The sequence below is a fragment of the Pseudoliparis swirei genome, chromosome 4 (assembly GCF_029220125.1).
Source record: "Pseudoliparis swirei isolate HS2019 ecotype Mariana Trench chromosome 4, NWPU_hadal_v1, whole genome shotgun sequence".
In the NCBI taxonomy this organism is placed as follows: Eukaryota; Metazoa; Chordata; class Actinopteri; order Perciformes; family Liparidae; genus Pseudoliparis; species Pseudoliparis swirei.
In genome coordinates, this window is record NC_079391.1 from 14,975,641 (window position 1) to 14,999,961 (window position 24,321).

Consider the following 24,321-nt stretch of genomic DNA (forward strand, 5'->3'; position numbering starts at 1 on the left):
AGTACCATATTGCCCCACTAGAGAGCTACGCTCACTAAATGCGGGACTACTTGTAGTTCCTAGAGTCTTAAAAAGTAGAATGGGAGCCAGAGCCTTTAGTTATCAAGCTCCTCTTTATGGAACCAGCTTCCACCTTCAGTCCGGGAGGCGGACACAGTCACCTCGTTTAAGAGTAGACTGAAGACTTTCCTCTTTGACAGAGCTTATAGTTAGGGCTGAATCAGGTTCACCTGGTCCAGCCCCTTGATATGCTGCTATAGGCTTATAGCTGCCGGGACGTTTTAGGATGCACTGAGCACCTATCTCCTCTTTTTCTCTCCTTAAGGATGAATTTTCATCTCTCAATCACACGTTACTAACTCTGCTTTCTCCCCGGAGTCCTTTTGACTTCACGTCTCATGGGGTCATCGGACCCTATGAGACGGCATAGATCATATCTGCCTGATGGATCATCGAGGTCTGGGTCGTGGAATTCCTGCTCCTGACTACGCCACTGTCCTGTTGAGACTCCGCCCACTGTTGAGACTCCGCCCACTCCTCCTCCCCACCGCCATCTGCCTGATGGATCGTGGAGGTCTCCATCGTGGAATATGCCTACTATGAACTATTCATACACTCTGTCACATTCATTGAATGTATTTAAACTCTAAATCTGTCCTTCTGTACACATTACATCTGTTGCACCTGTCCATCCTGGAGAGGGATCCTCCTCTGTTGCTCTCCTGCAGGTTTCTTCCCTTTTTTTCCCCCTGAAAGGTTATTTGGGAGTTTTTCCTGGTCCGATGTGAGGTTTTGGGGCAGGGATGCGTATGTGTACAGATTGTAAAGCACTCTGAGACAAATTTGTAATTTGTGAAATTGGGCTATACAAATAAACTGAATTGAATTGAATTGAATTGAATTGGGTGTGTGTATGTGTGTATGTGTGTGTGGGTGTGTGGGTGTGTGGGTGTTTGATGCTGTGATGAGGTTAAGCGGACATTGTAGTTAAGGTTGGAGGGTTGAATAGAGGGGGTGGACTCAGAGGTCAACAAAGGTTAGGGATAGGCGCTGCGGCTGTAGCTGGAATACAACCGAGGACAATTCATCTGCTGAATGGATAAGGAGGAATTTATATTCCAATATTACACACAAATATACACCGCAAGTTTTTAACTTTCAAGGCTAATTATTAGTATTCTCAAATATGACCATTCTTCTACACAAATATTATATTGCAAATAAAACATTCTTAAAATAGGCACATTTATTTAATTATAGAAACAAAGTTTTGGTTACAGACCCTTTTCAGAAACTGATTATGTATATATATTAGGGCTGTCAATCGATTAACAAAAATTAACTAATTAATCGCACATTTTGAAATTCATTAATCGCGATTAAAAGTTTTTTTTTCTTCTAAAGACTAAATCTTCTAAATGAACGACTAATCACTTCAGACAGTGTGTATTTTAGACACTTGTTTAATTGTATTCTTTTTTAAAGACAAAACTTCACACAGAGCTGTGTTTTCAGAGAGGCTTCTACCTATAAAGTGTCAGCGAGGTATTTAATATCGTGGATGATAAATTGTTTCTTCAGTGAAACATCCAGATTAGTAAACAAAGGTGTATTAGAGACCCCATTGGTCCTGTCATCTTTAACATTGAACAGCAGCAGAACCAGTGGCCTTGGTAAACTGACATATGTCACGTTAACCCTCTGGAGTCTGGGGGCATTTTCTCGATTTTACAAAACAATGTAAATTCACCTTTTAAAGTCTTTTGCATGTGACACATCCCAGTGTTTCCCCCACCATTCTATCAGGGTGAGGCCCCGCCCCCCTGTAATGTTCTCTATCGCGCCAGATTACAGCAGAAGTAATGTACGGTTCTTTCCTTAAAGACGTGTTTGTTCTTTTATTAAACTAAACGTCTGTTGTTGATCGTCTCTACAGCAGCGTGTCATTCTGTCTCGACGTGTCGTTCACTCTTCTCGGCTCTCCGTCTCGCGCGCCGCAGAGCTCCATGCCGGCGTGTCTGCGCGTCACCGACACGTCGCCCTCTGTTTCTCTGTGAATATCGAGGAGCAGACGGGAGGAAGGAGGCGGACTGCCGCGGTTTGACACTCACAGGAGTGCAAAAACTTCAACGCATACCGGAAGTAAACAAAGTTGCGTTAATTGCGTTAAAATATTTTAGTGCGTTAATCGCGGCCAAATTAATCGCATAGATTAACGCGTTAACGCTGACAGCCCTAATATATATTATATATATATATATAATTTATATATATACACTACCGTTCAAAAGTTTGGGGTCACTTAGAAATGTCTTTATTTTTCAAAGAAAAGCACTGTTTTTTCAATAAAGATAACATTAAATTAATCAAAAATACACACTATACATTGTTAATGTGGTAAATGACTATTCTAGGTGGAAACGTCTGGTTTCTAATGAAATATCTCCATAGGTGTATAGAGGCGCATTTACAGCAACGACCACTCCAGTGCTCTAATGGTACATTGTGTTTGCTAATCGCCTTAGAAGACTAATATCTGATTAGAAAACCCTTGTGCAATTATGCTAGCACAGCTGAAAACAGTTATGCTGGTGATATAAGCTATACAACTGGCCTTCCTTTGAGCTTGAAGTTTGTAGAACAAAATTAATACTTCAAATATTAATCATTATTTCTAACCTTGTCAATGTCTTGACTATATGTTCTATGAAATGTTCAATTCATTTGATAAATAAAAGTGTGAGTTTTCATGGAAGACACGAAATTGTCAGGGTGACCCCAAACTTTTGAACGGTAGTGTATACAGGACTGTCTCAGAAAATTAGAATATTGTGATAAAGTTCTTTATTTTCTGTAATGCAATTAAAAAAACAAAAATGTCATTCATTCTGGATTCATTACAAATCAACTGAAATATTGCAAGCCTTTTATTTTTTTTAATATTGCTGATTATGGCTTACAGCTTAAGAAAACTCTAAAATCCTATCTCATAAAATTTTAATATTTCCTCAGACCAAGTAAAAAAAAAGATTTATAACAGCTGAGTGTTTGTCAAGGCTCAGGAAACCCTTGCAGGTGTTTCGAGTTAATTAGACAATTCAAGTGATTTGTTTAATACCCTACTAGTATACTTTTTCATGATATTCTAATATTTAGAGATAGGATATTTGAGTTTTCTTAAGCTGTAAACCATAATCAGCAATAAATCAGAATAAAAGGCTTGCAATATTTCAGTTGATTTGTAATGAATCCAGAATGCATGACATTTTTGTTTTTTTAATTGCATTACAGAAAATAAAGAACTTCATCACAATATTCTAATTTTCTGAGACAGTCCTGTATATATATAGATCTGTTATGTAGGACAAGGTGTTAATATAAATATATATATATATATCCATATATATTGAATTAATATATGAAATGCAAAAAATACAATAAATACTATTGGTAATAAAACATTAGGACATCTTCTCATCTAAGTAATGTATTTCACAAAATGTTGGACGAATCCTTTAAACTTATGAGGGCTGAACGGAGGAGAATTTGCACTCATTCCTTCAGCGTTCACAGAACACTGGAGACGACCCTGCTGGGGGCTTTTACGCCAGGTTAAGCTCTGTGTGTTTGCAGAAACTACAGCACCTGAAATATTGAATCAATAACTGAAAGGACTGGCCTCACCTCACTTAGAATCAACACGATGAAGCATGTTAGGAGAATAATTATATTATGATGGCGCTTTGTTTTAACTGCCAGCTTCCATCTGTCCTCCACTTCATCACTTAATCTAATTTCTCTGTCTCTAGTCCAATCCCTGAATGCTTCTATCCATATTACATTGTGTCCACTTTCTCAGTGTCAGCCAAATGCACACAACTATGCTTTTTAAATTGTTCTTTTTGGTTCCATCCTTGCCCTCCATTTTTTTCTTACCATGTCTGGAGCATCTCTCATCACATCTCGTTTTTCCTTCTCTCCACCCATCTTCACTGTCTCTTCTTCCCCCTCTTGCCTCTCCGCTTCAGCATCAATAGAGGGCCCATCTGTTCCCATACATCACGCACTTCATTTCAGTTTATTAGCTGGGATAAATCATAAATATTTCATTATACATCACTGGCGGCTGTCGCCTGCACACCGACAATTTATCACCGCTGCCCTCTCTGCCGGCTTTCAACGGCGGCTATAAGCTTTCCAGTCTATTAAACAAGATTGATACAGTGTGTAAATTTAGATATTGGGAATTTCTTCACAGACCACTGCTCCGCACTGATAGGCCAGGGTAACAGGGGAGGGGAGGAAGAAGGGAGGGGGCGCAGAGGGAGGGAGTAGAGAAGCTTGGTTGGGTGTTAACATCACAAACAGTAGTCACAGTTTTTCCTATTCTCCTCCTCTTCTGTATGAGGGGGAAAAATAAAATAAGCTGTAGGAATAATGTGGTAACAGCTATGTAGCTCTGTGTCATCTAATGCAGATATATACTGTATGAGGAAAAATAGCAGTTTGCATACATATTGGTAAGTGTGTGTATGCTTGATCTGAAACTAATAAACAAGACTATAGAATCTGTCCATCTGCCTTCAAATGTTTAAGTGTAAGGGAAGGAACCAGCATTAATGAGGCAATGTTTGACAAAAGGGTTGAAAAGAAACACTCAGACAACATACTTGAGTTGAGTACTTTTACAGGACTCTTTGACCTTGTCTCCTTGAGGAGGAGGAAATAACGAGGGAAAGAACAGCATGTTTGGATAGAGGCACGAGAGGGAATAGTGATTGGAGAACACAGACCGATAAGAGAGGAAAGAAGGGCGGGAGAGAGATTGTTGGGAACAGTGTCTCACACACACACACACACACACACACACACACACACACACACACACACACACACACACACACACACACACACACACACACACACACACACACACACACACACACACACACACACACACACACACACACACACACACACACACACCACTTCAGGCATCAGAGACTCTCTGCCATTATGTGTTATGGCGTCGGAGGCAGATATGGCCGAATGGCTTTCTTAATTAAAACGATAAGAAGCCTAATTGCACTGGGCTTTCATCTCATTCTGAGGCATTAAAGAAAGTGAAGGCACACAGTGTGGAAAAAAAGAAAGAAATAAAAACAGTTTGAGTCTTTAACTGGAGGATGGAGGGCAGAGAAACTTCCATCATGTCTTTCAGAGAGGAGGCACATGACATTAACTCGCTCTGCAGAAAGCGTCATCCCGTTCCCGCGTAATTAAAATGAACACTACATTGGAAGTCATTATTTGTCTTTTTTTCTTAACAGGAAAAACAACATGGTGCAAAGAAGTGTGTTATGAACAGTGTTTAAAATTCTAGCCACAGACATTTTTGAGAGTAATACAAAATTGCCTTCAGAGGCAATTTTGTTGGAGCGTGACATTTTAACATCTTAGCAGAACTCTTGTGATTGGCCTTCAGTCCTGCTGACATCTTTTGGGTTTCTCAAAGAAGTCGACAGCGGTGTCATTCTTGACAATTTCAATGGTAAACCAAGCCTATTTCATTGAACAGAAATAAAAAAAATTCTACATTGAAGAAACCTGAATAGTCTGCAGCGAGAGGGGACGAGCCAGTTGAAACTCTAAAGATGTAATAGCAAAATTAATCTTAAAACACGTTGCATCCACACTGCGGAAAACAGAAATATAATCTTTTACTCTACCTGGAAGGTAATATGTAAACTTATTTCTAAAACACACAAAAAAACACACAATATATTCATGCAAAGTCTATTTAATATTTAGTCCATGACTACATGCTCTGCAGGTAAGAACCCTCGGGCTGCACCAGGCTGATGGCTCTTTACCCATCACACACACTGTTTGCCTTTCTCCCTCAACACACACTCATCGAACCCTCAGAGCTGGCATGGAAGCAGCATGGGGACTCCACTGTGATGGTGTCATTCATGTTGCCTCTCCAAATGTGAACTATGATTTGACACAATTCAGAAATAGCTTTGGGGTGCTTTCCCCAGATAATGTATTGCTGTCATTAATTGATTTGTGATCCAGTATGTGTTTGCAGAGGTCTCGACCTGATTATTCAAAACTACACGGACGCAGACGAAGTCTGGACATGTTTCTTTGCCTTGACAAAAAGTGCAAGAACGAAAAGGGCAGCGTGTGACGTATGACAAAGGTCAACATCGCAAAAACACTGCAGCCTGTTTGCCACTAGCTGTCGGGGAAAGAGAGAGACAACTCAAATTGCACAAATAAATTTTTCTTTGTAGCGGCGACAGAAGTCATCTTTTAGATCTTCAGGACCTCCAAGCGGTAGCCTGTACTACATTTCTGCTGTAACAGAAATAAATAACTGTTATACAAGTGTTTGTAACTGTATGTGATTGGAGGCTGATCTCACCACACTGGTCAAATTCATAAACTCGTCTCGTCCTGGCTTTGGCGTACTGGAGCTCAAACTCAGATTGCAACCAATCTAGAAAAAGGACAACAACTTTATACATGAGTACAGGGTGCGGCTAAAAAATGTAATTACAGGCACTCAAGTAGGTGGTAAAAATGTTAAAGAATTTTATAAATATGGGCTACTAAATAAAAGCAAATACATATTTGTATTGTAATGTTACACTGGTATCACTGCATGCTGCGTTATTAAAATTGATGGCTATCATGCTGCTGTGTAAATATATGTATTGTACTGAAAACATTTGCATAAGTGTGTATGAGTTAAAGGTACAGACAGCAGATGTCTGGCTGCACTGTTGTTGCAATATATTTATTCATTGTTAGTCATCATTAGGTGGACACGGCCATCTCCATAGCTGTCATCTTACTACAGTCATCTCTCTTGTTTATATTGTTGTTGCTTCTATTGTTTATTTTTACCATGTAAACATATATATATATATATATATACACACTACCGTTCAAAAGTTTGGGGTCACTTAGAAATGTCTTTATTTTTCAAAGAAAAGCACTGTTTTTTCAATAAAGATAACATTAATCAAAAATACACACTATACATTGTTAATGTGGTAAATGACTCTTCTAGGTGGAAACGTCTGGTTTCTAATGAAATATCTCCATAGGTGTATAGAGGCCCATTTACAGCAACTATCACTCCAGTGTTCTAATGGTACATTGTGTTTGCTAATCACCTTAGAAGACTAATGTCTGATTAGAAAACCCTTGTGCAATTATGTTAGCACAGCTGAAAACAGTTATGCTGGTGATATAAGCTATACAACTGGCCTTCCTTTGAGCTTGAAGTTTGAAGAACAAAATTAATACTTCAAATATTAATCATTATTTCTAACCTTGTCAATGTCTTGACTATATTTTCTATTCAATTTTCAATTCATTTGATAAATACAAGTGAGTTTTCATGGAAGACACGAAATTGTCTGGATGACCCCAAACTTTTGAACGGTAGTGTATATATATATAATATATATATATATAACACTATATAAATAACATTTAGTATTATTATTAACATCGGACATTGTTCTGAAAGCTCACAACTGATGTTATTTTTCATTTAGTAGATATTTTAACATGTAATCGTGTTGTTTAAAAAAAATCAGTTTTATAATTCTGTTCTTATTCCTGTTAGGGTCATTGTGGACACTTGGACATCGGTGGCTCCGTCAGATCTCGGAAAACCTCCCAGCGGCGTTATTTGGATAAATCGACAACACGTTGAGACTGAGCCGGTGCAGACATCTGCGTTGAATCAAAATTCAAATCACAGCGTACCTGTAATTGTCGGTTGTATTCATAAAAATATTACAGCAGTGGTCATCGCTGACACACCTGGCGAAGATCTGCACTCTACTGAGTGCATCTTTGTAGGTCAATTAATAAGTGCATTGCAGCTGCAGTGAAGTCCTCTGTAAACCATCTCTGCTGACGCCTAGCAGTGTTAAAAGCTTGTTTCAAAAACCCATTGAATAGCTCCACATATTACACATGATTGCCCTTTTCAGAGATACTAATTATCAGCCATTTTGTGTTTATACATGTCTCTGCACTAGGATCACTGAGGAGCCTGAAGTGAGGAGATGCTTCTCCTCGGCAAGAAGTGGAGTCACAGCCCTTCACCGCGCTCGGCAAGACCTGAACCCTCACACCGCGGGTTAAAGCTGAGTGTCCTCCATCATCACCGTGGAGAGGAGAGCTTTATCTGCACAGAGATGTGAGACGTCTAGATGCGAGTTGTGCCTCCTCTCAGAGTGACTGTAAACACTTAGCATATATGAATATTAATGTTTCACATTAAAGTCCCGATGCCGAGATGGAAGAGTTAATGAGGATAAATAACAGACAGCCAAGCAGTGAAATCTGCGCTGACATTATTTATCATCCTTAACTTTTGTCACAGCTCTTTTTTTTTGTAATTAATATCGTACAAGAAAGCACTTTGCACTTGGATGAGCGATCTAATTTGTTGAATATAATGCCATTAAAGCAGCTTGCATTGCTTTGTATTCGTGTGGCTGATTATATTCCTTGCTGGGATGCCTCTCCACCAGCAGATAACAAGCTGAACTTGAGAATGGATGTCTGTCTCAGATCGGCCATGTTCATCAAGCAAACTACTTAACTGCCGTTTACATGGTCCTTCTCTGCACTGAATCACACACATCTGATAGTCAACCAAGACACAAGATGCCTTTCGCCTTTGGTAATGGCAAATGCCAGTTTTACCACCACTAAATTGTCTTTTCCGAGGTTCTCTGCAGGATAATATACAGAGAAAAAAGTGGCAGCTGCTTCACCAGTTTGCCAAACACTCCTGGAGTTCAGTGGCTCATATGAAGCGATGTTTCACGCGTACCTGCGACCGGCGTGCAGAAAACCCCAAACCACCATGTGTTGACACCTAGGCTGTAAATGTCACAGGGGCGGCTGGTTTGAACATGATGCTGGGAGCGTGGGGTGTTGGCGCTCTGACATTGGAGTTAGGAGGACACAATACGACTTGAGGTGAAATATGACATTGGGAACACTGAGGGGAAGGAGGCAGGGAAGAGGAGAGCACAGCTGGGAGGAAAAAAGAGCGATGCACAAAGTACTAGTGATGTCTCTGCAGGATATGATCCACACTTCTGTTTGTCTGTGGAGAATTTACCCTGCAGACCTGAAGCTCACCTTTACAGCTGGGGTTACAGCTCTCTCAGACACACACAGGTCCAACACACAATTTAACAAGAGGACACACACACACACACATTCTCAATCAACGGGTTTCAACATTTGTGATTTGTTAAATGAAACAAACGTCTGGTTCAGAGGAAAGAAAGAAACATACAGAACATTCCTAATAAAAAGCTGGCAGGTGCATCCTAAAATACTTGTGGAAATGGTTTTATTTGCAACAACAGAATCTCTACAAAATCATATTTTGACATATTTATTGCCAATTGTGGCTCTTCTACAGGATTCAGTTGGCTCAGTAAGTTGTGTGGAAATAAGCAATTTAGAGTTTAAAACTAAGGGGAAATGACAGCCTTTTAGTCCCTTTGTTAACTTTTTTGATTCTGACCATGAGTCTCTCCAAGTTAATCAAATGAATAATTAAACATCAGATAAGGCAGTGTTAACACACACACACACCAACACACACACACACACACAGCTTCCGCTAAATCGCTAATGCCTCAGCTTACCTCTCTTCCCACAAGTCCTTATTAATTTATGTAGTCATACATATATTCATGGTTTATTTCAGTACATCATAATTCATTCCGGATGGAGAACCAGGCTCTCTTGGTTGGAAGGATACGACTAAAGCCACATCTACAACATCGATTTGAGTCCATCTCATCTGCATTTCTTCCGCCTCACCTTCGTTGCCCCCACCGTGAAGTATTTACATGTGGTCATCAAATCCCAAAACAACAACAGCCCCTCGCATGTCTGCCGCTCTGGACGGCAGACATGCGAGCACAAAAAGAGGGATAACAAAGGCGAGAGGGGATGAATGTGTGCCGAGATGTTCATGAAGACGAGTGGAAAGAGAGAGCCCTCCGGAGAAGGTGACAGCTCGCCTATAGAGCTGCCAGTCATGCTCCGCAGCGCCCGCTCGCGCTGGAGGAGACACCTCTGGCCAGCCGAGAACTTATCGATCTAAACTCTCCCTCTCTTCTCCACTTCTTATACTCCACTTTCCCTCTCCCTATTGGCCTGTCAGTGCCCCCTCTAAGCTGTATTTACTTCTCAGACTTCATCTTCTACTGTGTGTCATCCACACAGTGCAAACAGAATGGGCTTCTTAAGACATTTTCAACTGCAGTGGATTTGAAACCATTGGTGTTTTTATTTGAGCGGCACGCAGTTCTGCCGGCTGACTTTGGATAAGTGGGAGGAATATAACTTTCCTCAACAGTAAGTGCATTTTCATTTAGTGCAAATGCCAGAGAACTATTGTAAACAAATATGTTTTACTTGGCCGAGGTGGAAATGTTGATGCATTGATAAAAAGAAAATGTGTCAAAGTAGAATGGAAACACACTTAGCGAATACGTAATGATGTACATGAAGGATGCCACTTAGAAGTCCACTGAAGCTTCAGTTTCACAGGAAGGAGCGATAAAGAGGCTGTAACTCTCCTCAACTTGAACCATCCCCGACTCTTTAAGTACCATATCTTGATAAGTGTCTCCTTGAATGGTTCAATCGTAGCCGGCTGGAGAATATGCAGCATAAGCTCTTTCTAAATGCGCCTAATTCCTAATGATTGCATAACAGTAGTGGTTGGAAACATAAACAATGTGCCATTAACTTTTGTTGATTTTCTGTTAAAGGGCTTTTTCAGTTGAACAGAAACTAGTCTGTTATCTCACTGAACATTGAAGATTCAATAAAGACCGGAACATTGAATTTGGAATGTCCAAGAGAATATATTATAGATTAGAATATATTCTTTAAACAATCTTTGTAATAATTCATACTAAATCTAGAAATAACATGCCTGACAAACACTGGACATTACTTCCGTTTTATCTTAACTTTGTTCGTCCTGTAGATCTTAGATACATTATATCAAAAGAGCCATCAGATAACTGTAAACATTGGGGAACCTTAAAAGCTAACATGTTGGTTCTGCACTCAAGCCAGAAGCCAGTTTGATAAATGGCACTTCTCGGCTCGAGTTGATTCTCTCAGGCTGCATACAAATCCTGACTGGCAGACTGATGGAGCGTTGCAGGCTGAGAGTAGATGGTGCTTAGGAGAAGAAATTTAGAGCAGAAAGGTTCCTGAAACACTCCACTCTGGCCTTGTTAGTGGATGCCTCCGAAAACATCTCATCTTATTCAGATCCCTGTAGAGCCGTCTAATAGTTGTTCTTTTTCCTCAATGACATGTAGGATGTAGAAAAAGTGAGAGACAGAAAGATTGATGGGAAGGTGACAAAAGATAAGCATTGTGGGTGTGGCTTGAGATGGTGTGTAAATTCACATTTGAAAGTTTTCTTTTAATAATATGCTCAATGTTGCACAACAAAGAAACACAGCCAAATTCAACAGAACCCCCCGGTAACGTTATAGTTATCAGTCGGGCTAAACTGCTTAATTATTACAACTATAAACACTTTAATAATAAGTTGTTCTCTCAAGAACTTCAGCTACCACCTAACATTGTCTAAGCAAAGAATAATAAAAAAATGTCACTTTTGGTTCCCTAGATGGAAAAAACAAAACATCTACAGTATGTATGTTTGAGTTGGCATCACGGAAGGCAGGCAGGTGGGTGGGTAAGGAATGTGTTTGATACCTTCATATTGAGCAGGCCATGGCGCGCGCATGTGTGTGTGTGTGTGTGTGTGTGTGTGTGTGTGTGTGTGGCTTGAGGGACTGGTCTGTGGGGAGCTGATTGCGCGGCTCTCATTATGTGGCCAGTGGCGGTAATGGAGTGTGACAGCAGCGTGCGGTGCTCTGGATCTCTGTCCTTCCAGCCTGCAAAGCCAATTAAACACACTCAGCCCTGCTCTGCCACTGCCTAACCCAGCATCAGTCTCCATCATTTGCTCCTTCCTGGCTTCTATTCATCCCCACAACCTCTCGTCTTCCACCACCACCGGCTCTCCATCCTCACCTTAACCGTCCCCACTCACTCTGGGGCCTTACATGCCATCTTTTGTAGTGGACTCTCTCTAACTAAGCCCCACACATAGTTCCAGCTCCTCACTCTTTTGCTTCTGGCCTTTTTTATTGTCTGTTGTCACATGGCAATCAAAAACTCCAATCGCTCCTGCCCTCCCTTCTGTTTCTCCGAGCCTCCCCTCCAGAAAACCTAACGCCTGTCTCCTTGTGGCTTTGCAGTGAAGCGGGGGGCGAGAGAGAGAATTTATGGGCTGCAGGGAGAGAGAGAGATGACAGCTTCTGTGTGTGTTGCCACACACACACACTAAAGAGAGATGGAAAGAGAAAGAGAGAGCAATACTTGGTTTCTCAAGACCCAGAGCAGTCACAACCACTTAGGAGGAAAAATGCCCTGCAGCACCAAAACACACAGTCCATTTATCACTCCCTCATAGTTCCCAAAAATGTGTGTGTGTGTGAACATACATACACACACACACACACAGTGTGTGTGCCTGCCTACTGGACTGGATTCCTGGTTAAAGTGTTTAAAATCAAGCCCTTGAAAGTGCAGTCTGTATCAAAGACTAAAACATCTTTTGACATCTTTCCTCCTTTTGTGAATCCCGCTGACAGCACAACTCATGGAGATGCAATTAGTGGCACACTTCACTCCCTCCAAGGGAATGTGTGTGTAGGCGTACAGTGTTGAAGGGTGAGTTAAGAGAAAGGGGGTAGTGGACAGGAGGGGATGGTACCTGTTTTGAACCAGCCGTCATCAGTGAAAGACTCTTTGGTCTCTTGAGGTTTGTTCCAGTACTCCTTGAAGACAGAGGGACCTCGAACTATGAGCTCCCCTTCTTTCTCCTCCAGACCTGGACGTACCTGTGATAATTTTAGAGATAAAGGGAGAGCCCAAGATAGAAGATATAAACAGTTTGAAAGAGTTGAGCGCACTATAGCCAATAGCCAACATCTGCAAGGCAATACATTTGCTATGAAGGCAAAATACTGTATTTATATCGGAAAAGGTAAAGTATGGAGTTTGAAATTCAAAATCAGTGAGACATCATTCAAATTTCTGAAAATAAATGGTCTTAGAAATTGTTAGTTAATTTCTTACCCGAGTCTCACGGTGATTGCTCTCCACAATGTTGGTGTTTGTTGTGTTATTCATGACGATCCGGACTTCGACACTGGGAAGTGGCAATCCTACGGCCCCTGTCAACAAATCAAGCAGAAACACACACACAAAAAACATGAGCACAAAGGGAAAGTAGACTATTGAACGCAAGATGAGCAAATTTGTGGTGCTTTTACCGATGTTGAACCAAATGAGTGATTGACACACAGTGTATGATTTCTAACACACTGGAAGTGCCCTCCTTCAGATGGCATTAACCTCTGTCCGCAGGCCATAACTAGGTCATGAAATGCTTTGCTGAGCTTGTAAAACACTAAACGCCACTCGTCTCAGTCACCACAAGTCAGTTAACTTGTATGGAAATGGCATTTCTGGGACAATGCGTGATACAGCTGATACTTCAACATCAAGTGAACACCAAATATGAGAAATCATATAAATCGATACTAGACCCAGAACACACCGAACTGCAGCATTAAGTCAACCCATAATTCACGACATCCCTCTCCTCCAAAACCCACATTGCCAGTCATACTCTCTACTTTTTTATGTCTTGTGCAGTTTCTGGCTCGACAGTAGAATTCAGCCTTTCAGTCCAAACTACCGCCGAGTATTTCACAAGGCTTTTTATTGCAGCACAGTTGCTTAACATTTTATAATTAAGCTGACAAATTATAAAATACAATAGGGACTGAGCGGTAAAACTATTCAGAGCTGTGAGCTGCAGGAATGTTTAAGCGAAACTATCACTAGGAAATGTGTAAGAAATGAGTTACAAATTGGAAATCCCCACATGTACTGACACCACCTGCAGCCTCCATCTTTGTGTGTGTGTGTGTGTGTGTGTGTGTGTGTGTGTGTGTGTGTGTGTGTGTGTTAGGTAATTATAGCAAAGAGTGCAGTGGGGATACACAAGTAAGGCCTTAGTGGTCTTCTCTTGCCTTGAGGCTATTATGACATCTCACAGACCACTGCTCTCCCAATAAAGAGCAGGTCAGGTCCTGATTAAAGAGTGATTCTCTCACTTCATATTGATCACATCCACTCCAGGGCTGATTGGCAAAGTCTATCACACACCATCACTTGCTCTCAGTCCAGCAGAGAAAAAAAACTACCGGCACACAGAAGTAAGGTTCACTTAGACCTAAACTCCAGGTGGCTCCGCTATCTTATATTCATTAGTGACGGTATGAAGGATGCAGTTGACCAGGAGGACATTCACATCTTGTGAACTGCTGGTCGGACACTTGAATACCTGTGGAAACCCCCTTTGCCTGTCACAATTTGTTGGCTGATTTATTGTCCCATAAATAGTTGTGATAAATGATGTTATTGTAATATTAAGAACATTTTATTCCACTGTTATTACGATAATATCATAGCATCATTTTGAAAGTACATCCTTTTAAAGTGTGATGCACTTTAAATTCTTAATATACAGCCATAAAATAAATAAACAAAAATAAAATCACAAAACAATAAACAAAATGGTCTGTGGGCTTTGTTCACAAAGATTGCACTAAATCTGAAATATTAGGGAGTTATTGATTTCTTACGAACCAATATCCAGCCTATCAGCTGACCTTTGTTAACAAACAAAATATTAGCCATCGATAAGTAGTAACAACAACAACACTGCTCTCTCATTTGGCTTAAAGCCGAAATGTTTCCACACCAGAGCTGAAGACAAGCCGAACACTTTTTCACAGGTCGTCTCCTCCGACATATCTTAATCTTAATTAATCATCAATAGCCTCCTCCGACATATCTTAATCTTAAGTAATCATCAATGGCCTCCTCTGTCATATCTTTCCGTCACGGCTTTGGTTGTCTGTGTCCAACCATTTCTGAAACCTTTTTGAAACCGACATTCCAACATTCACGCCCACTTTACACCGGGATATCTGTGTGGAGCCAGGGGTTGAACTTCTCGTTCCAGTCCTCTTTTTTCCATTTGGTACAGAACTACTTCTGTCACTTTTCAAGTTAACAACTGGGTCATCCAGAATAACTATGAACATATTATACATTAAAAAATAATAAATAAATTTTTTTTTCTTGCATAAATCGACCCTAATGCCTCCACATATGGGTCACCTGAATAAAAAAGTCATCAGGTATTAGCTATTGGAATGATGGACGAAACTGTAAAAAGAATACTGAAGGGAAACTGGGTAAATAAGAGATAACAAAACAAAATGAAAAACAAAAGATAAATCTGATCGGGTCTTTGCTTGGGTTCTTCACCCCGTCCAGCAAATTCACCTCAGTCTACAAAAGAAACGTAGACTTGTCTCCCTCAATTACGTGTCCAAAAATCAATTTAAGGGTTTGTTTCAGGGAATCTCTCCTCTTGTCTATGCCCTACTCTGTCAGAATTGTTTTCATCTCACATCAGCAACGGTAGAAATCTTGTAGCATTTGGGTCTCGATGATTCAACAAGATTGAGGGCCATTTTGAAGAGTACAGGCTGGTTATAAATGCTACATGCTCGGTAGGAAAAGATATATGTGGAGTGGAGAAGGGAATGACAAAGGTCTAGAATGGATGATTTTACAGTTATTCTTCCAAGAATGTCCTGCAGCACCTCTACAACCTGAGCCTGAGACAGGAGGAGGTCCCGGTGCTGTGGAAGACGTTGTGCCTGATCTGTTTTAAAGAAGTCAACTTCATCTGACCTCAAGGACTTCCGACCAGTTGCCGTGACATCCCATGTGATGAAGGTATTGGAAAGGCTGGTCTTGGCTCACATTTGACTGCAGGTGAAATCATCACTGGTCCCTCTGCAATTTGCTTACCAGCCTTGTGTGGGAGTGGACGACTCCATTATCCACCTGCTGCAACGAGCTCAGTAGCACTCGGATGGAACCGGTGGCTCTGTGAGAATCACTTTCTTTGACTTCTCCAGTGCATTAAACATCATCCAACCACTGCTGCCGAGTGAGAAGCTTTGTGTGGTGGGGGTCAATTAAGGATGGATGGTGGAAGTGAAGGGGAGTACAGGGCAGTAGTGGATGACTTTGTGGAGTGGGCCGGTAGAAATCACCTAGAAGGCCAACGTCAACACTGTGTTCATGAAGGGGAGGAGGAGACTCATTTTCTTGAGGAAACTTCAATCCTTCGATGTGTGCAGAAAGATGTTGGAAATGTTCTACCAGTCTGTTGGACCAGTGCTCTGAGATGTTCTACCAGTCTGTTGGACCAGTGCTCTGAGATGTTCTACCAGTCTGTTGGACCAGTGCTCTGTACTAGTCTGCTGAGGGAGCAGCATTGGAGCTGGAGACTCCAACAGACTCACTAAACTGGTGAGGAAGGCCGGCTCCATCGTCGGCTGCAAACAGGACTATCCAGAACAGGTAGTGGAGAGGAAGACCCTGAAGAAAGTATTGTCCATATTGGATAACCGGGACCACCTTCTCCATCACCTACTGCAGGGACAGTGGAGCACGTTCTCCAACAGAATGCTTCAGCTCCGCTTCACAAGGGCAGATTCAGGAGAACAATCCTGCCCACTGCTATTAGACTTTATAATAAATCACCACTGGCCAAATCCTCCTCAAATTGAACATCAATAAACCTTGCACCGCTGTCACTTTATACTCTAGATACACTGTATAGTGTATACACTTAAATTTTTTACATTTTCATTTCCTTTATTATTTATATTCTTTAATGTAATATGCCCTGCTATTTTATTTAATTTTATTGTATTGTATTTTTGTAAAAAATATTTTGCTACTGCTTCAAGTAATTTCCCCCTGGGGATGAATAAAGTAAAGTAAAATCTGATCTAATAAAAGACCAAAAGCTTTGGCTGGATGACATTATCCATCTATGCTGTCATTATCCATCTAGGCTGAGAAATTGAAAGAAAAATAATTAACAAGATGAAAGGGATAGCAGAGAGATAATTATGAGATAAAAAGAACACAGATGAACTACATATATATATATAACATATATACGTACATGTCAACAAGGACTATATGACCTAGAAAGCCACACTGCTGTTAATCTGGAATGCTCCAAAACTGTAGGCTACACAATACAAACGGGCAAATTAGATGCCCTAAATACAGTAGAAAAATATTAATACAATTGCAGTCAATAAGAGTGCAGAAAGAAACACAAATGAGTGTGTGTGTTTGTGTGTGTGTGTAAGAGAGGGTGACTCCACTCCACTATTCTTCTGAGAGTGTTTCCTGTGGTTGCTATTGATCCATTTTAACCTACTTAAAAACAAGACAAGAACACACTGACACAAACAGGCACACGCTCATGCTTGAATACAGTCACACCTATGCCCACGCACACGCACACTAACGTACACACATCTTCCACCAAGTCTGCAGTGGAAACATCAATAGAACCATAGCCAGTCTTAATAATCACCCGAGAGGAATCAAACAAAGCCGAACATTACCTGACAAACAAACAAAACAATTCCCCAACAAAACAGCAGACACAGGAGATTACCCAATCCACTTGCAAGCTAATTAGTTTTACCTTTAAGAGGAAGACTTGGCTGGGGAGCAGCAAGGGAAGGAGAAGGTGGGGAGGGAAAGAATGGGGGGGAGGACAGGACGAGACGTGAGAAGAAAGCCACCACCGCCAGTCTGACCTCATTTCCAGACATTGCCTTTGTTTTAGTACTTGTGAGGGCGGTGTCGTTGGGATCATGGGGTTTTACCTGACATCACAGCAGAGGAAACTGCCAACCATCAAAACACAACACATGAAGGGAGGGAGGGGGAATATTATAATATACTATTATAGAGATATTTGAGGGATATGTAATAAACAAAAGGAAAGCTACCAAGTGTGTGGTCACACCAACAGCTTGGTTTCTTCGGTCGAAAGTGCAGAGTAAACCGTGAGAGTCGGCTGAATCAAACCAGCTGTCATTACTGCGGTTGCATCATATTTTTAAACCCAGGCAATAAGGCAAAAGATAATTTGTGGGTGTATCCAGTGCGTAAAGCTTGTGTACCTGGGATGCGTGAGCCCCTGAGAGGGTTGGACAGTGCCATGCCGATCTCTGTCATGCCGTAGCGTTCCAGCAGAGTGTGTCCTGTAATCTCCTCCCAGCGCTGCAGAGTCGGAAGAGGGAGAGCAGCCGAGCCCGAAACCATTAGCCTGGAGAGAGAGGGAGAGGATTACAATCTGATTTAAAGTCTACCAGGACTGGAAATTAGCAGGAGTTCAGAGTAATGATGGTTTTAAAAGTTTACGACCATTTTTGTACATCCATAATATTTGTTGCTTTGATACACATTCCTAGAGGATGTGGGTGATTTGTGAGAGTCAATGAGTTAGTTAGAATGTTGTTGATAAACTCTTGCACAATTTGATGAAAAACTAACAAGTAGTTCAAAATAGTGTCATTACACAGCCAACAAATTAGGAAGATTAGGACACTTGGAAAACATTGATGAGAAGAATATTTAACGTGTTATAACATTATTCCTTTGCATCATCAAAACATATCAATTGTTGGTCGCTATTCAAATATTCAGATGCCGGCTTCATTTCTCCTAGACACAGATAGTACAAGTCTCTGAACATCCGCAGGAGGGACGAACACCATTCTTCCAAAAGAAATTCCCTTATTCAATATTTTGACGATGGTGCCGGTGATGGAGAGCTCTGTCTGCCACATTGGTCCCAAATCTCTTAAAGGCGCTTAATTATTTAGATCTAGTGACTGCAAGGGCCATAGCATATGATTCATAAGATCATAAATAAAGCAATACAATGACAGCTTCAGACATGTCGGGAAGCAACTTTAAGTTTGCTCCCTGTATTTATTACGGCTTTTTCATTTAATTTCACAACAGTCATGTATATAAATAAACACACATATATGCATCCATCCACATATACATCAACCCATGATGCTGTCTGCCATTGATCCCACAGCCAGTACCTGATCCTCTCTTTGCAGACTGCTTTGACAAAGTCCTTGACGTGAGGCTGTGTGAAGTGTTGATCATAGTACTGGATCAGCTTGGAGTAGATGGTCGGCACGGCCATGAACACATTAACCAGGGGAGCCTTGGAGCTTAACAACCTCTCCCACACCTGGAACACAGAGAGAGAGAAGTACGCCATATAATTGAAAAGGGAGGAAGGCAGAGGGAGATAAGGAAAGGCGAAAAGGAAATAAGTGTATCTAATGGACATGGCCATGCAAACTAAATTAGGACATACAGACTCATTCGATTTGCGCATGTCAAAGTGTCGCTTTATTCTTTCTTTTGATGTAAATGGCAGAGTGAGGTCGGGATATAAACCTGTCAACACAACGTGAAAGAAAAGACAAGAAGAAAGATGTGTCGATTTGTAAAGGTCAGGAGGAGGAAAACTGCCAACCGCTGTCGGGCAGAGAAGGCCTGCTGGCCAGCTCGAAGGTTTTCTGCACAGCTACTTTTGACAAATGTGATTGTTGGCCGTTACAGAAGGAGCCACTCGTATCCGCCGCTGCATCAAGCATCCTGCTTTAAACACGCAGGCTTTAATGTGCATGAGCATACATTATGAACTACTGCCATGCTCATATAATAACACTGTTCAAATAGCACGTAAACTCACTTGTTCAAGGACAAAGCTTTTTTAACCCCCCCCACCCTCTCTCTCTCTCTCTCTCTGTCTCTCACACACACACACACACACACCTGGGTACATCGCAGTAGACGATGAATTAAGTGAAGTTGAACGACAGCTTCTCCCTCCTGGGAGACAGACGCTCCTCCCCTCCTGTCTCTCCTTCCACTCCCCTCTCGGTCTACTTACCTTCACTTCTTCTTCTTCTTTCATTCTACCTCCGTTCCCCAAGTGCTTCTTTTTCATTCCATACCTTCATCTTTGACCCCACAGCCTCCCTTCATCTTTCTTTTTCCTCTCCACCCTTTGCTTCCTATCTTACATTCACTTACCTCCTCTCTCCATTTCGTAATTTCCTGCTCTGCTGCCTCTGCAGTCTCTTGCCCCCCCCCCCACCCCCTCTCTCTCTCATACCGCTAGACACATACTCATAGACCGAGAGATGCCGTCTCTCCCCTCATCCATCTCACCTACAGTCGCACCATATCCTTCTTAATACGCCAGCAATTTGTAAACTCTTCCTTCCACCTCCCCATATCTATTATCTATCTAACTTCTCTCACCACCTCTGCCCAAAATAAACAAACATAACTGAAATAGATAGGCAAATATAGCTGAGATGATCTCACAAGATCATTACAAGTTGATATAAAAATTGTGGGGCGTTCATAGGTCGCCAGTACAGATTAGAACTTGTGCAGAGACGGATTATTAACCGAGTGTGCCCTGACCATTCTGGGTGGTGTCTATCAAGTGCAGCGGAGCGCTTCCCCCAAGTCCAGTCTTGAGGGGAGAGCAAGGCAATTTATATCCATCAAAGAGTTGAACTCTACCTAGGGGACAGGATGTGAGGAGAGCAGAGGGCCATGGCCTGCATCCTCAACAACTCTATGGTCTACTCAGGCCTCAACTAGGGACTCCTAAACACTTGCTAATTCTTCCTGAGAAGAACTGGACGCTAAACGTCAAGGAGTCTGACGCAGTGGTCAGATTTTGTATTAGATTTACTTCTTTTTTAATCAGTCATTTTCCTTTGAACACGAAAGTTGAAACGGTTTATCCTCTGGGGATCAGGGATGTCTTTACCTAATGTGCCAATACATCTACTAGTTGTTAGGCTCTTTAACTAGATACATTTCAACTGTGTGCTGCTGTTGGCACCAGAGGAGAAGTGAAGGGATCACCAAAAGCTGTAGGCTTCATCCTCTGGGGGCCATGAATGGCTGTATACAATTGCATTTGAATCCATCCAATAGTTGCTGAAATAATTCTCTCAGGACCAACATGGTAGAAAGACAGATGGACGACTTCAGAAAGACATTGTCATCACTTAAAACCAAACACAACAATGCCGTGTCCCCACAAGTCTTCTTATGCCTAAACCATTAATGTATGAAATATTACTTTAGAAAATCTAAAATGATAGAATAGGCAGATGTGAGTTTGTAAGTAGCACCTCCTCAACCCGTCAATAAAAGCTCTTTATCTGGGAGAGAACACAATACATTGATGCATTATCTCTCCCACTCATTGAACATCTCAATAATATCTGTGAAGACATGTTTTATTTGTATGTGTTAATGAAGAGTTAAAATATGAGTTGCTGTGATGAAGTCGTCAGTACAGTAGGGAATGAAATGAACAAAACAATCTGACCAGTGCCACTCCAGGAAGAGTATCTGCCCCCGTCAGCATCACACTTGAAATAGACATTCTGTATCTGCGTTTTACTGGATCACAATTCCTGCACTGCAAATGTTTGTCACTATCTCCGCGCAAACTCAGAACAAAATCAATGCCGGCCTCTGCTGCCTGGGCTACCCTTCGGAGATCTTAAGGGATAGAAGAGACAGACTATCGATCACTTCATCAATGTACTGTTACTTCAGGAGGAGAATAAAGGCTTTTTTTTTTGAGGGCGATAGGAGGGGTTTTGTGATTTGATATGCAAGGTCAGCGATAACAGCTGAATACTGATATAACAGTGAAGCAATACCCATGTTGACAGATATGTCCTTTAAAGACCTTTCCCTTGCATCTACCTTCACTTGCGCAGCTGCAGAGGACCTGACAAAAAAACACACACATACATTAAAAAACATGTGTATCTATACCCCGATATGTTTCAAAGTCACACCTACACACACACACACACACACACACAAACGCACGCTTACTAACCCATCTTCCCCTCCTTTCTCAGGGCCAAACAAGCACCATCATCACTCAATGTCAGCTCATCGATTGATCCGCTGCTTAAGCCCCTGCCGTGAGTCGGCATTGGTCAGATACAAAGCCACACAAGGCAATTCATCACTAAGCCCCAAACACTTAGTTTGACAGTCAGAGAGGGAGGAGGAGGAGGAGGAGGAGGAGGAGGCGGCGGCTGATAGGAAAGACAAGATGAAGCGGGTAGAAAGGAGGAAGAAATGTGGGGAAAGAGAAATACTGATATAAATAGTGGGATTGATGTAGCTCGATGAAGCTGAATGTTTTTTTAACATCACCATGTCCACACAGAACTTCTAGGTCTAAAATACTTCTCATAGTCACCACCTAAACCTTAAACTGCCATTTTTGTTCAGGGGTGTTAATGAAAAGGTGTAATGTATCAAGAGAGTGAGAACTAAACAGAGAGGCACAGTGCACTTCAGACCTTCTGAGGCTGGAATTCAGGCAGCATGACGCAGGTGGCGCCCACCCAGAGTGGGCACAGCAGCTTGTTCACGATGCCGTGCACATGGTGGAGCGGCAAGGTGTGGAGGATGACGTCGTCTCTGGACCACGCCCACTCTAAAAGCAGACACTGGACCTGAGGGTGAGAGGGTGAGCAGGGGAGGAAAGAAAGGAGGGCGTCAGCAACCGCAATCAGTTGCAGATACTCGTCTTGCTATTTTGTGTCGTGGTGGTGCCGTCAAGTTGTTTTTGTGCCTGGTTTCCTACTAAACTGCTGTACTCAAACCTTAATTAGTCATTTCCTGCTGCTGCAAGAATTACTTCTGACAACCGCAGCGATGAGTGAATTTGGTTGCAGTTGGAGAGCATAATAATAACTCAAGATCATTATAATCTAACTGCATTATTATTCGACTGAGACTCATGTTGAGATTCCAAGTGGCGGCGTTCATGCTGTGCGTGTGTTGATGTGGTGTTTCTGACATTTGATCCGTGTGTGCCGGGGTTGGTATAGCAGCGGGACCTATCAGTTGGTCTTGTATTGTGTTCTTTGATTTAGGTCTTACGAAGTTACTTTTGATAAAAATGTAACGCTTTCCTTTTAGAAAGAAGTTTTCACTTGTAATTGTTAATACATTCTAAATGTGGTTTATTTGTCCGATGTCCTAGACCTAGACTCTTTGGCTGGGTTTATTTTACTGTCCCTCCCCTGGTTCCCTGGACCCTAATGGAGGAACGCAACAGAGACATTGCTATGCATCTCTTCAACAACTGATTTCTCCCTTCATGATATGCAAACTGTACAGAAAGAACACTCAAATCCTGATGTTTATCATTTATGTTTTTAAATGCCATCATTATAGCTTCTCTCTCAGTATGATGTCACGTCATTTTATGTTATTCACAGTTAGCAGAAATAAAATAAAGTGAACAAACATACACCAAGATAGGCTCAGTTCACTCGACTGTTTGATGTGTCATGTTTGTGAAGCTAGTTGTTCGTAAGTGCCATACAAGGCCGGAATTGTAAATGCAGAAATTGAGCCCTGAGTTACCTCAGGAATAAAGGATGTCAAATTTCTTCGAGTAAAGTACATGTTATTTATACTTGTCGCTCTTAAAAAAGCATTTGGTCTTGTACGGCATACAACACCCTGTGTCCTTGAATCAAATATGGAAAAAACTTCACTAACTCTCCATTAAGGTTAATTTAGTCACCACAATTAGATTTGATTATGGTGGGCATGGCAACAGATTGAACTTCATTCTTGTGCTGCTGAATCCACGAATGCTATTGCTTCGCAGCATGCAGGGGAACTGCGTCTGTAAAGATTTAGATGTTTGTGGCTGTGAATATCAATTAATGCAGGAACACAATACATGTGTGAGTAGGCTTAATCTAAAAAGATTATACTGTTCAATTTATGTCGAGGCTGTGACACAATTATTTCTACATTGGAGATGCATTTAATTGCATTACATTGTACAGGTATCCTGGTTATTGTGTTATGTTCACTGTATTTGTTTTAAGAGACAATAAGGTTTACTCTTCCCTCGTTTATGACCACTAAATGTCACTGAGAGAGAACATTTAGTATGTATATATATATATATATATATTAATTATAGAGACATTGTCAAAGACAAAATGGTGGAAGATTAGGATCAGATCACAAATTTGGAAGTTTCACAGGAAAGGTATTTTCCTTGCAAGTTTGCTTCAAGTCTTCGTTCATATAAACCTGACAGAGCTGCTTTCAAGGAACTCTGACAACCTG

The 24,321-nt window shown here is 41.4% G+C and overlaps 1 protein-coding gene across 2 annotated transcripts in view; it reads right to left on the reverse strand.

The window, feature by feature from the left end:
* Positions 1-24,321, reverse strand: part of acsf3 (acyl-CoA synthetase family member 3) — a 32,125-nt gene that overhangs the window by 4,660 nt on the left and 3,144 nt on the right. For both annotated transcript variants that reach the window (XM_056411922.1, XM_056411921.1), the window contains exons 3-7: positions 22,524-22,679; positions 19,191-19,345; positions 18,255-18,400; positions 13,243-13,340; positions 12,878-13,004 (exon numbers count right to left, since the gene is read on the reverse strand). In XM_056411922.1, the coding sequence (XP_056267897.1) occupies positions 12,878-13,004; positions 13,243-13,340; positions 18,255-18,400; positions 19,191-19,345; positions 22,524-22,679 (682 nt within the window). The remainder of the gene's footprint in view (positions 1-12,877; positions 13,005-13,242; positions 13,341-18,254; positions 18,401-19,190; positions 19,346-22,523; positions 22,680-24,321) is intronic.